The sequence below is a fragment of the Salvelinus sp. IW2-2015 genome, linkage group LG1 (assembly GCF_002910315.2).
Source record: "Salvelinus sp. IW2-2015 linkage group LG1, ASM291031v2, whole genome shotgun sequence".
NCBI classification, from domain to species: Eukaryota; Metazoa; Chordata; class Actinopteri; order Salmoniformes; family Salmonidae; genus Salvelinus; species Salvelinus sp. IW2-2015.
Window position 1 is genome coordinate 33,475,779 of NC_036838.1, and position 14,736 is coordinate 33,490,514.

The 14,736-nt window shown below is 40.8% G+C and overlaps 1 protein-coding gene across 1 annotated transcript in view; it reads left to right on the forward strand.

Moving 5' to 3' along the window:
• Nucleotides 1-1,091: 1,091 nt before the first annotated feature.
• Nucleotides 1,092-14,736, forward strand: part of LOC111966053 (low-density lipoprotein receptor-related protein 1-like) — a 180,280-nt gene continuing 166,635 nt past the window's right edge. The window contains 1 exon segment of the mRNA XM_070444379.1: nucleotides 1,092-1,683. Within this exon segment, the coding sequence (XP_070300480.1) occupies nucleotides 1,587-1,683 (97 nt within the window). The 5' untranslated portion in view covers nucleotides 1,092-1,586.

Below are 14,736 nucleotides of genomic sequence, written 5' to 3' on the forward strand. Positions count from 1 at the left end.
TAGGAAAAACTCCATAGAAAGGCAAAAACCTAGGAAGAAACCTAGAGAGGAACCAGGCTATGAGGGGTGGCCAGTCCTCTTCTGGCTGTGCCGGGTGGAGATTTGAGTGGAGTAAGAACTACAATGTCAAATCATCTAACTATGTTGAATTTATTTTTCCCTAAATAAAGGATTTACTTTTTCCAAAACTTTGTAAATTGGTTAAATTGTTGCTGAAAAACAAATGGCAAACACTGTGACAACCAACCCCATACTGTGTGACAACCCTGTGATGGGGCTGGTTGTCACAAGTCGACAGTGTGTTTAATGGTGTTTAACTCCATGTTGGAATAAGATATTAGGATAAAAAGAGTCCCCATTTCAATCCAAGACCTTGGTCTTTCTCCTAATAATGAAAATGGTATTGTAAAATATACTGCTGAGAAATACAATCAACCCCAGTCTCCTCTACATAAACATAGTGATAGTGTATGCAGTTATGAGCATGTGAGCTGCTCAACACCTTCCACACTTCGTTTCCTTTACTCATCATTTTGACTTACTATGGGATGTTTCACCCCCATCCCAGGAAAAAATTGTCCTGAAACTTTGCAAATAAATTCTCACTCTAGATATAGGATTATGCTAACAATTCTGAAGTATGCACCTTTACCCAGACATAAATATAACAAAATTATGTAATGTTTTTTCATACATTTATTTGTCTGCTTTCACACAATCTAGGCTGCCACTGTAGGCCTTTCTATGTAGCCTATGCTGTACGACACATGGGCAAATATCAATATTTCAGCAGATTCTGTGGACAAATTTGGCATTCGAAACAGGCTTTGGATGAGGAGATGACTACGCCACTAGCATTTGAAAGAAAAATAATCATATCCATCTGAGACAACTGAAAATGGGTAGCGCTATTATCAACATACACTCTTCGCGCTCTTGTTTGATTCGTGGAGCTTGTCACCGAAAATAATTTGCCCAATAGTCGCCTGGCGCGCAGGATGCTCGGTGGACAGAAATGTGGCCAGCCATTGGTGTTGGTGACGTCACACACATCAGCCCGCTGATTTAAGGGGATGAGGCTCAATACCGACTCAATCTGCGTTACCACCAGCAACAGAGGTGGTAGGGTTGGGAAAGAAATTGCTATTACTTTTTTTTATTTTCTGCTGTGGTTGTCAGAACTGTGTCGCCGGCTGTCACGGAGAACAAAGAAAAGGACACCCCTGTATGGTTTGGGCACATCATAGGCGCCGTCTCTCCCGTTTCTTCTTCATCTCTGCATTCGTGTGCAGCAACCCAGAAAGGCTAGCTAACAGATAATTCCAGCTACATGGTATCCATGCATCAAAGGAACCCGTAGCATTCCCGGGGCTGGAGAAGCCGTGGCTTTAGCTCTGATAGAGTACACCGTTTTTATTCTCGTTGCGAGCACAAAGCCCTTGCAGCTCCGTTGCGCATCGACAGAGCATCGCTCGGGCACGGAAACATTTCGCAGGCTGACAGCGAACTCTCGCTTGACAGGACCAAAAAGCGGTGGTGGATGAGTTTTATTTCGTTTATCTTGTTTTTATCTCTTTTATGAAACAATGTTTCGCGCCACAGCGAACACGCTGGCGGTTGGGTTGTTTTTCTTGGGATTTTTGCACAGTTTGGAGGTAATCGTTCCAGCCAGAGCCATTGACGGTAAGCGGCACTGATAACCTTCGCTAATTCCCTTTTATGCTCCGTCCTTACTGCCCTTTCTTGAACCATTCAGAAAAAATACCGTTGACCMGGTTTAGGGCTATTTGCAAGAATCATTTCTGCCTATGTTTGCCCGGTGCGCTGCTGCATGGAATACACATTAGCTCTCAAGTGATTGTTAGGCTATGTGGCTATTTGATTTAGCACAGAGCAGCAAGTAAAACAGTCGCTTATTTGTGTACCAGCCATTGGAATTCACATCTGTTGTCAATTGCCATATCTACGTTGAATAGGCTAATCTTGTTATTAGGTTGCGACTGTGAATAGGTAGGCAATTCACAGAAAACGATGCGATACATTGTCACATCTACATTCATGTAGCGAGGTCTTTGGCTACAAAATGTAACCAGTCATTATGTAGCCATTTATTTTTTACATAAGATATAAATATGAGTGTTTAGGCTACAATGTTGCAACTGCCTTCAGGGTCGTTCCATTTGATTTCAATCACTTTTTGACCCCACCCCTTTTGGTTTGAACGAAACTTTCCATACATATTTGCCGATGGTAGAAATGGTCAGAAAGTGACATTTTGGTCCTGAATGCCAAGACATTCAGGAGATAGAGATGCTCAAAGTTGACCCATTTTGCCTGCCCCACCATACCATGAGAAATTCAAGTCTTCATCATTGGAAAAGATAAACGGTTGAGTTTGATCATTTAAAAGCTAACAGAAAAAAAAAAGCTATGTTTTTGTTTTGTTATCTTTAACTTAAAATAGCTTGTCTAAACTAGTATACTTAGATTATAAAATAAAATCACATGTTGTAGCTTAGACTCTATTTGACATAATCTGAGTTGTTTGGGTTGTGCCCRCCATCAGTTGACACAGCATACTCTTGAATACAGGGTGGGTGTCATGTTTTGACTAATACATTTACTAAAATGGGAATACAATTGAAATTTAAACTTGAAAATGGTATCACAAATATGTTTGGAGATCCACATATCAGGTTGACTTGACTGGGAATATCAGTTATTTTACATTATACTGTCAATATTCGATAGAATCCTGTTAATCATAGAAATATAGATAATAGAATAGCCATTCACATTTTAAGTTGACATTTGACGGTGGGTGGACCAGCGGCCATCTTTGTGAAAGTAAATTGGAAGTAAAAATGTACATTTTAAATTGTGTGCCAGTTAAATTGCAATGGTTTGAAGGGATAGGTCCATTATATGAGTTATATTTCTATAATTGAAATGAAATCCACCCAGTATTCAAGAGTATGCTTTGTCTCAACCGATGTTGGGCACAACACAAACACCTCAGATGATATAAATTAGGGTTTTAGCTACAATATAAGTGGAAATTGAAGAAAGAAAAAATCATCGATTACGTGTTTTCAGATAATTTATGTTAAAGTGATACTGCGAGATTACATTTTTCTACTTACCCAGAGTCAGAGAAACTCATGGATACCACTTTTATGTCTCTGCTTTCAGTTTAGTGATGATTGAAGTTAGCATATCGTTAGATTAGCGCAATTGCTGGAAGTCTGCCGATACAGTAGCCAGCGCCTCTTAAAAGCAGAGAAATTGACTTTCTAACAACACTAAAGCTGGGTGGTTGGCCCCAAAAATTGTCAAAGATTCCAGTCACCCAAGTCAGACTGTTCTTTCTGTTACCGGAGAGCAAAGTCTAGGACCAAAAGGCTCCTTAACAGCCTCTACCCCCAAGCCATAAGACTGCTGAACAATTAATCAAATGGCCACCTGGACTATTAACTTTGTTTTTACACTCCTGCTACTTGCTGTTTATCTATGCATAGTCTATTTACTCCTACATACATATGCAAATAAAATCGAGTAACCTGTACCCCTGCACATTGACTCGGTACTGGTACCCCCTGTATATAGCCCCGTTATTGTGTWATTTTTTACTTTATTTGTACTTTAGTTTATTTAGTAAATATTTTCTAAACTCTATTTCTTGAACTGCATTTTTGGTTAAGGGCTTGTAAGTAAGCATTTCAGGTCTACACCTGTTGTATTTGGCGTATGTGACGAATTAACATTTTATTTGGTCATTTATAGTCTTACAAAGCTATACATATGATTTTATGATAATTTGTATTATTATTAGGATCACCCCGACGCCAATGGCGACAGCTAGTCTTCCTGGGGTCCGACACGTAACGGAAAATACCTTACACTCAAAAATACTAATACTTATCATTTCATTAACACATACATTTAGACTTGTATGTAAAAAATAAATACAAAGTAATCGCTATTTTATACATTCGTTAATGTTACTGATAATCATAAGAAACGAGATTCATTCTTTCCTTGTTGTCGCATAGAGATCGCAACGTTGCATGTTACTCAATAGCGCTGCCCGTGAACTCAGACGCCATAATGGGACATATACAATGTTGTGATCTCTATGCGAATTCTGGGAAAGAATGAGGAAGTGGATAGAATCTTGTTTCTTATGATTGTCACTCAGTAACATTAACAAATGTATAAAATATTGACTACTATGTATAGCTTTGTAAGACTAAATGACCAACCACATAGCTTCCAGCAATTGTGCTAATATGTTAACTTTCATAATCTCCAAACTCCACGCAGAGACATAAAAATTGTACCCATGAGTTTGTCTGACTCTGGGTAAGTAGACAAAATACTAAATCTTAATCTCGCAGTACCCCTTTAATGGTTAAAAACATGCCAACATGCTATTAAACTTGTTTTTAAAGGAAATTATAAAATAGTTTGACAACACTGTTGTTAAGCTTTTAAATCCTATCAAACTCAACTATTCATATTTACCAGTGATGAAGATGTACATGAATGTCTCATGTCATAGTGGGGTGTGCAAAATGGGTAAACTTTGAGCACCTCTAACTCCTGAAAGTTTTGGCATTCAGGCCCAAAATGTCACTTTCTGACCAACTCTACCATGGGCAAATACTGTATGTTTGGAAAGTTGCACTCAAATCAAAAGGTGTGTGTGGTCAAAAAGTGATTTGAAATCAAATGGAATGACCCTTCAAACATCTACTGGCATCTACATTCAGCTCATTACTGAATCAAATACGTATTGCGTTAATTGTCATTTAAAAGGCTACATTGCATGAAAGACATGTAGCCTAATACTTTCCCCAATTTCATGAAGGCTACTGTAGTGTACTGTGTAGCCCATGTATTTTGTGTAATTCTACAAACTGCAAGGCCTGCTTATTTCATGAACCTGCTCAGTTTCTTTTCACCAGAACCACCAACGCCGCTGCTTTCCTAAAGAAAGCGTTCCGTTTAAAAACCTCTGTCTTCCAAGCTACTCCTCATCCTGTCTTTTTCATTCAATTTAACATGCTGATGAAGGTGTAATGTTACCTAAATAAGATGAGTGAGATGTCATGCAATTGGTGGTTGCACAATTTAAGCATCTCAACAATCTCTCTCAATGCATTTGGTTGAGCATGCGACCTTCTGGAAGATTAGGCCTTCTAGACTAATTTAAAAAAATAATAGTGATCTGTCAACCGAATGAGTTTGTGCAATTGCCCATCTAGGCTGCTCAAGTGTTGCGCATGCCTTCTGTGCTACACATAACTTTTATGTCTTATCAATTAATAGCTATTAAGTTCTAGTGGGTTTGTTAGCTCTCTCGTGTCATCTAGTCAGAATGTGGAAGGTGCTACACAACAGACGGCCCCCAACTTTAACTGGATACCCCAAATTACTAAATCTGGGACGTCTGGAAACAATTACCTGTGCGCGCCTCCGAGCGTTTTGGTGGAAAGGGGCGTTTTAAAAAAGGTGTCAGACTTTCAGAAACATTCTTCAGTTAGCCAGTTGCAGTTTTTGTCCCAGTCATAGCTGCTAAAATATGTTTTGAGTTTGTGGGGTGGAGGTGCTTTTTTTTTTTTGCATACCGGCATACAGTTGAGCAGACACATGTTTGGGATTTCCACACACCGGGACAACTTTTTTGCATGGTCTGGGGGGTGGATAGCCTTTTATAAAAGCATTTCATGCAATTCTACATTATTTACATAATAGATGAGATAAGCAGAATATTTTTTAACACCACAGAAATGGCCTTATGCAGGCTAATGTGCAACTCGCTATTCAGGTAGGATGCTATTATTATCATTTTTTTGTAGTATTTCATTTGTTTTATTATTCTTGTATATCCGTATTTATTGTAGGCCTATGTATTAATCTAAATCAGTTCTTTAAACATGCAAAATGTGTTTTGTTTCATTCTGTTGATATTTTTCATTGGATAAATTAAGTTCAACCTGTCTTTTTAATTGTGTGCTCTGTATTTAGTTAGGTTATACATAGGCCTTTTGTTAAATAAATATAATTAGCCTATTGCTGCCATTCTCTGGGTACGGTAGGCACTAACCTTTCTTGAGCCATTTATTTGGGGGGCCAAATTTAAGTTCCAATTGTAACGTTGTGTTTTCCGCGATATAATGTCCTGCTTGTATTTTCCTTATAATCAATGTCTTGACTGACTATTGATATTACCCTAATAAAGTGTAAACTTTTGTAAAGGTGTGGCTACTAACCTATTTTACTGTAGGCCTATGATATGAAGGTAGTGCGCACCAGTGCTTCAATTAACTCCGACAGTTGAACTTGAGGTGAGGAACAATGTTTTAGGCCTACCAGAGTTACTCCTATAATCTAACAATATAATGCTTATCTTTTATAAAAAATATTCGGATAGAATTGCAAATTAGCCTCCTTCCGTATGCCTATATCTGTATAGCAGACACTGTAGCCCAGCGTTTCATAAAAACATTCGTTTTTTTTGCACTAACACTACACAGCTGATTAAAATGATCAAATCTTGATGATTAGTTCAGAATTTGAACAATCTGTGTAGTGCTAGGACAAACATGCACCCCTTGGGGTCCTGAGGACAGAGTTTGGGAAACCCTGCTCAGTAGCCCATCTGACAAAGATAAATAAATGCATGTTGGTGTCGTAGAATGCCGCCGGCATATCTTGATCTCTCCTGGGGCCTAAACTACTCTTCTTTTTTTTTTTAGATTTAACATATTAATACCATACAGTGGACGCCTATGCATGCAATGCATTTATTGCTCAAATCCCTAACAGTTGAACCGCGAGGCGGACAATTATTGATTTAGGAAAGTAAACGAATACGCTATAAAGTTATGCACATTGAAAACAAGGAATAGTGTTTTTGTAATTTGTTATAGGCTGTTTTTAAGGACATGTATATGTGTCTCATTTGGCCAATATCCAGAGTTTGATGGCTCTGGCTGCGTGGGTGGACACCCTAATGGGTTATGCACCCAATGATGAACGGTACATTTCTCAAATGTCAGATAAATAAAAATCTTCCCAGTCACTTGTCCGGTGACAATTTTCATGACAGAAACCCTGATATGTATGTATGTGGGCAATGTACATAATTAACAGTAGGAATGTGCTCATGTCTTGGAGGGTTGCCAAGTAAAATGGGCCTGCCCATGTAACAGTTTAACTTTAGTCCGTCGCCCCGACCCAGGCACGAACCAGGGACCCTCTGCACACATCAACAACAGTCACCCACGAAGCATCGTTACCCATCGCTCCACAAAAGCCGCGGCCCTTGCAGAGCAAGGGGAACCACTACTTCAAGGTCTCAAAGCGAGTGACGTCACCGATTGAAACGCTATTAGCGCGCACTACCGCTAACTAGCTAGCCATTTCACATCAGTTACACCCATGTGGGGCACAACGGACCTGAGACCTTTTAGATTTACAGGTCAAATGTAAGTAGTAGATACACTGAGTGTACAAAACATTAAGAACACTTGCTCTTTCCATGACAGACTGACCAGGTGAATCCAGGTGAAAGCTATGGTCCCTTATTGATGTCACTTGTTAAATCCACTTCAATCAGTGTAGATACAGGGTAGGAGACAGGTTAAAGAATGTTTTTTAAGCATTGAGACATGGATTGTGTATGTGGACAATTCAGAGGGTGAATGGGCAAGACGCAACATGTAAGTGCCTTTGAACGGGTATGATATTTTTTATTTAACCTTTTAACTAGGCAAGTTTAAGAACAAATTCTTATTTACAATGACGGCCTACACCGGCCAAACCCAGACGACGTAGGGCCAATTGTGCGCCGCCCTATGGGACTCCCAATCACGCCCGGTTTTGATACAGCCTGGATTCTAACCAGGGTGTCTGCAGTGACGCCTCTAGCACTGAGACGCAGTGCCTTAGGCTGCTGCACCACTCGGGAGCCTGAGTAGTACGAACCAGGCGCCGTGGTTTGTGTCAAGAAAGGGGGATACCTCGTCAGTTGTTCAACTGAAATGTGTCTTCCACATTTAACACAACCCCTCTGAATCAGAGAGGTGCGGGGGGCTGCCTTAATCGTCATCGGGGAACAGTGGGTTAACTGCCTTGCTCAGGAACGACAGATTTTTACCTTGTCAGCTCAGGAATTCCATCCACCAACCTTTCGGTTACTGGCCCAACGTTCCTACCTGCCAGAACTGCAACGCTGCTGTGTCTCAAGACTGGTCCACCACCCAAAGGACATCCAGCCAACTTGACACGACTGTGGGGAAGCATTGGAGTCAACATGGGCCAGCATCCCTGTGGAATGCCTTCGATACATTGTAGAGTCCGTACCCAAATTAATTGAGGCTGTTCTGAGGGGTGCGCAACTCAGTATTAGGAAGGTGTTCCTAATGTTTGTAATACTCGATGTATGTCTCTGGTATGGAGAGGCAAGACCCATTTAATAAGATCAAATTTGATTGGTCTCATTCCCCTAAAGTGCAGTTTGGATGGTGTGGTGGTGCACAGTGGGTGGAGACTTTACCCCCCCATCACTTTGAAATGAGGATTACACATTAAACTGCAACAGAGAAGTGGGAAGAGGAAGAACCATCAGACCATTGCTTCTTTGATGTGACCACAATCCCCTTTTAACAATAAGGGAATCTGTAATAATTATGTTCCAAATAAGAGACCTCCATTTACCGCATGACTGTGATTCTGTACAGTCTACCTACAGTGCAGTAGGCCAGGCATGACAGTTAAAGCTACTTGGATTGCTGCTGAGGGAAACATTTTAGAGGGGATTATAATGAAATCCTTTAGTGTCTTCTCACGGGACCAACACAAGCATACAGGCAGTGTGTGATGCACAACCTTGTTCTCATTTAGACTTACCTACCATCCCTAAGACTGTTTTCACCCATCATCCACTGTAGACACCCATGAATGTAGTGTGTAAGAGACCCTGAGGGATGATGATTCAATAGCAGTTGTGGCATCGTAACCAAAACCATCACTGTTACCTGTGGTCCCAGCTAATCTGCTCATGCAACTGTTGCACAATACAACTCAACCGAAACCATAATGAGATGGATCGGACCCACTGTCTGACCACCAGATAAGTAATTTACCCTAAATGTAATTGGTAGGCTGGAGATCTAATAGTCTGATGTACCATGCATTCAGTCACACAACCTGACTGCATTCTGCATTTACCCTCCCCTTAATCAATGACTACATCAGCACCCAGGGAACAGTTGTTGGCAGTTAACTGCCTTGCTCAAGGGCAGGACAGCAGATTATTCCACCTTGTCAGTTTGGGGATTTGAACCAGCAACCTTTCAGTTATTGGGCCAATGTTGTTAACCGCTAGGCTACATAAAAGGATTTGAGATGACGTAAGGGCAAAACATTTGATCATTTCAGTATGTTATCATTCACAGTGAGAAAGAGTTGAGTTGACTAAATATGTATTTATTGCATCTCCCCTGGCACGCACCAGCCTTCGCACATTGAAAACACATTACAACCGTAGTTTATCGATTCCATCTGCTATGAAAAACACGTGAAATGTTGCCTGCTTTTAGTGATGTTACATCATCAACCAGTGTGTCTGGGTCGATCTCCTTTGGTCCACAAACATCACCAGTCCAGTACACTTCACTCCCTCTGTCCCTGGTCAATGAGGTGTGAAGATGGAGGACATCAATGTGACAGTGTGTCCCTGTCCAGGATGTTACATCATAGTAAAGACAGCCTCTGTCTCTGCCCAATCAGGTGTGATGAAAGCCTTTGACCACGAGCAATCTTTCCCCCCCCCACAATGGAATCAGCACAATTCCATGGTAACGGAATTACACTTTGACTGCAGGTTTTTTTAAACTTTAAAATGTATACCAAACCAAAATAATTGATTTAAAAGTTTAACAAACTATACAAGACTATGCACAAGAACTATTTTTAATTTCCACTGAAATTTACAAAAACTAATTTATTGGAGAACTGTGACTATGCCAACTTTGGCAACGGAATTAGGTTTGGACATCAGAGTATAGTGCCTTACAATAGAGTACAGCAGAGTTCAGTGCAGTGCAATATACTGTACAATACTTTTCTTTACTATTGTATTGCACTGTGCCCTACTCAATGTACTGTATTAGCCAAACTTGTGAAACATACAGTACGTCTATAATTGGGTCCGGTCCGTCTGTGGACGTTAACATCATCGCCAGGGTGGACTGACCTAATGTCAACTACCAAATGTCAACGTCCATGGGTGTCCGGTGCTCAGTGGGTGAGGATGCTGGTTACAGTAAATGGAAAGAGAGGGGGCTCATGGGTAGGTGTCGGTAAGATCCAGGAGAGGTGACATCCAACTGGAGAGTGAGAGGCAGAGCGACAGTGCCCATCCAAGAAGGCTCAAGATCATTGGCCACAGATAAAATGACGTCAAATCACGTTATATCTACAGTAGCTTTGATTGGACTGTTATATCAACATCATACTTTCAAAATCTTAGCTAGCAGTCATCATGAATCAAGTTGACAATCTACTGGCAAATCCTTTTTAATCCTTGTCATATGAAGATAAATAAATTATAGATAACGTATTGGACAAACATTACACAACAAGTTGAAAATCGCAAATTGAACAATGAGTAGTTTGGAAGGAATCAGTGGCTAACTGCAAGCATTGCAAAGCAATCACCAGCCTGCTATTCAGTGGAGTGGGTTTGTGTTCCCAAGTCTGGGTTTAAGGGTCTCTTTCCAAGTTTAAAATGTTAAACATTCAACAACAACAGTAGTCTGTCAATCTAGCAAGATTTCTGCCGCCAAGCTCTGACTAGGAAAATATGTTTTGAACTGAATTGAAATCCTCGGGCCTCTTTCTAGAGCTACAACCTTCAGATCACTGACGTCACCATGATTCAAACTTTTTTTACCCGAGTTCCCAGTTGTCTTGAAAGCACCGTACATGCAGAGAATGCCAGACTTTGACAAAATTTGCCCACGAAAGACCGCCGTGCCACCTTCCTGTTCAAGTGCGTACAGCACAACAAGGTGAGTCCAAAAATGTTTTGTGTGCTGCTGCATAAATTATGTAATATGCCAGGGAGATATGTATACTGTAGCTAAGAAAGTAATACAGAGTGTTTGTTGTGTAGTAAACTTTTAGTAGCCCATGTGCCTCACCCTAATAATTTGGTATATTTTCCCCTCTTAATTTCAACTACTGTTCTGACTTGGTGGTGCACATGTAGCCTATAACCTGTTTTAGAGAAATGTAATTATTGAATATTGTAAGAGCTTTCATTGTCTGCTTAAACACCCCCTTTATTTATTCTACGGTTCTGACTTGGTGTACAGGGAGAACACTGTAAGAACGGCCCATTTTCTGAATTCTGTCGCTGTACATTTCAAAAGGGCTGAAAAAATTATTAACTACGTTCGTCCTAGCTTGCTCATTAGTCTTTATCGAAATTATGGATGGCCTCTTATCTGCTTGTTGTTCCCTTATGTTTAAAAAAAGGCAGTAAATGAGGCTGAATGAACTGTTTCACTGCCAGACAACGCTCTGCTGATAGCCGGGTGTAGCGGCGGAAAGGCTTCAATCCATGGCTCTGAAAAGAAAGCTCTGCTGTTGGGACAGCTTTATGTAGGTCCTAACAGTTTGGGCTCCGTTTGCCACCGATATAGTGCAATTATTGTGTTGTGTAGTGGCTTTGCTTGTATGCATCCCCAAAACATTTTTTGTACATGTGGCTAAAATCGCCACTGCTTTTAAGAGTTTTTCCTGGTAGTTTTGCCTATGGTGTACTAGAGGCACACAGTATGTACTGACTGGAGGAGTGGGGTTTAAAAAACATCACATCACTAATCTCACTTAAAGGTGTTTTAATACGCTTACCCCAGGCTACATTCACACAGTGGTGATTTAGAGGCACTAATGGCATGCTAACATCATTCCGTCGTTAACATAGGCAGGATTCTAAATGCTTCACAGGCTTTGTCCACAGCCCTGTGAGGATGGTCAATGGCCAGGTATGAGGCCTAACAGCCGGGAAGCCCCAGGCTGTTTGATTGACCTCCCACATACAAACAATCAGAGGCAATAAAATATCCAGAACAAAACATGTACCCACCTCACCCAGGGCAAGGGTCAGCCCACCAAGGGCTTTGTTTAATGGACACCCTAACAGTGGTCTGTGACTCTGAAGTTCAAAAGGAAAATGACATTCCTGCAGATGGTGAATGTGAAAATGTAAATGTGTTTTCAGGAGAATAATGTGCTAGTGCAGTGTATAAGGCCTATGTTCAGCAAGCATTGGCCTGTCAAAGTAGTCAGTTAATAGTAAAACCTGACAAGATAGTCTGTACTTGATAGCCTCAGGCATCAAACTGGAGATCGACGGGTTGCATCCCAAATGGCACCCTACTCCCTACATAGGGCACTACTTTTGACCAGAGCCCAGTGCACTACATAGGGAATAGTCTGCCATTTGGGCGTAGACAAGAGACAGTTCAAGTGCCAGGCTATACGCATGGCCTTGGGCACGCTGGCACATCTGTATTGCACCAATTAAAGGGTGTTGCCAACGATAACCATTTCAGGTTGAGAATAATGAGGGGAGGCAGCTGAGCGAGGGAGTGAAAAAAGAACCAGGATCTTCTTCCAGTAACTCTGGAAACTTCCTCAACAGTATTCCCAAAACCTCTGTGCGTTGGCGGTGCTGGGAAGGCTTGATTAGCTCCACCACATCGCTATACGAAAACATGATGACACCCATACATGAACTAGAACATAAATACTTAGTCATGTCTTCAAACAACCATTGACCCAAGTATTTCTGTCAACAACTTCATACCAAATCATTGTGACAGTTAACCTAGGAATACAAAAATGGAAAAACTGCAACATTACAAAGAATAATATTAGCCTCAAGACTAAATTGCTTCCAAATGGCCAAAATCCTATGACGGTGTCTTTTGTGATACAATATGTTACTCTGGGCTCCCGAGTGGCGCATCGGTCTAAGGCTCAGTGCTTGAGGCATCACTACAGACACCCTGGTTCGAATCCAGGCTGTATCACAACCTGCTGGGATTGGGCGACACACAATTGGCCCAGCGTCGTCCGGGTTTGGTCGTAGTAGGCCGTCATTGTGAATTTGTTCTTAAGTTACTTGCCCAGTTATATTAAAAATAACTCTGGAGATGTGAGAAGGGAGCGCAAAGCAGGTAAGTGTATTAAGAATGATTATGGGGTGGACAGTTAAAGACCTACTCCTAAGTGGAATTTAATAAAAAGTAATAAAACCCTGACTTCCCATAGGCTAATACACCAAGGTAACATTTTGAACTCTTGGCTGTGTACAAAACAGATATTTGAGACTGTGAATGACTCATAATTACAGGGCTAAAATCGAATCTTCTAGGAGGACTTGGGGGGGTGGGAATGTGAAATATCATTATGAGCTGAGAGATATCATGCCTGCATGACACCCAGCCAACGAGTCACCCACCCGGGTTTTCTTTAAGCAAATGTGGCACAGGACATTTGACCGGCAGCATTTTGAATTTACCGGGCCCATCTGCATTGGGTGCGTAACCTAATTGGGGCGTGCTCAGAATGACAGAAATCACATTTAGATGATGGTCATTCATATTAACAACATGCAAGTGGAGGATGCAACGATGTGCACTTTGAAGATGTTAACTGTCCACATTTACTTTTCCTCAGCCAACAAATGAGTAATGAACAGAAAAATCACTAGTCTTTGACAATCTACTATCCCACATAGTAGAAAAGTTTACCTATTCTATTGGTCAGTTTGTCAAGAACGACAGCCTATTCCAGACTCTGGAACAGTTGTGGGACGATAGATCCCAAATTCATTCAACCAGTAGGCCTAGGCTATATATATTTATATATATATATTTTTTCAAGCAATGAGTCTGCAACAGGTTGTTTAGCTTAAAATGTTGATACTCTTTTTTTACGTCACATTATAAGCAATGCGCACAAGGCAGTAGGCTACGCGCAAATGTTAGTTCCATAATGCAATTAGCGGGAGAACACAGCAAGCTTTTCCTGTGACAGAGATGAAAATATCAATTCGAGGGGAGATCTAATATGCAACAACTGGCATGGGTTGCTAATGTGACTAGGATTGTGCTGTTGGCTACTGGACAATGAGAGAATGTTTATTTTAAATAATTGCCTCCATGGATATGGTCTGATTTTTGACTAGGATACTTTGACGCAATGTAAGATAATTCTGACAATATGTAGTAAAACGCTCAGGTTTGAAACTATTAAGTATATGTTTCAAAATGCATACTGCCTCCAGCTCATTGCAAAGTGGTGTGTTGATAGACTGCCTTCTGTTGCCTCTGCATTTGCTGTTTGGGATGCTGTAGCAGCAGCTCTCCCACTGTGTGACAGATTTTCCACTCAAGGCTCTGTATCTGTATGCTGTACATGTGATAAGATACATGATGTAAACTCAGCAAAAAAAAAAGTAACGTCCTCTCACTGTCAACTGCGTTTTATTTTCAGCAAACTTAACATGTGTAAATATTTGTATGAACATAAGATTCAACAACTGAGACATAAACTGAACAAGTTCTACAGACATATGACTAACAGAAATGGATTAATGTCTCCCTGAACAAAGGGAGGGTCAAAATCAAAAGTAGCAGTCAGTATCTGGTG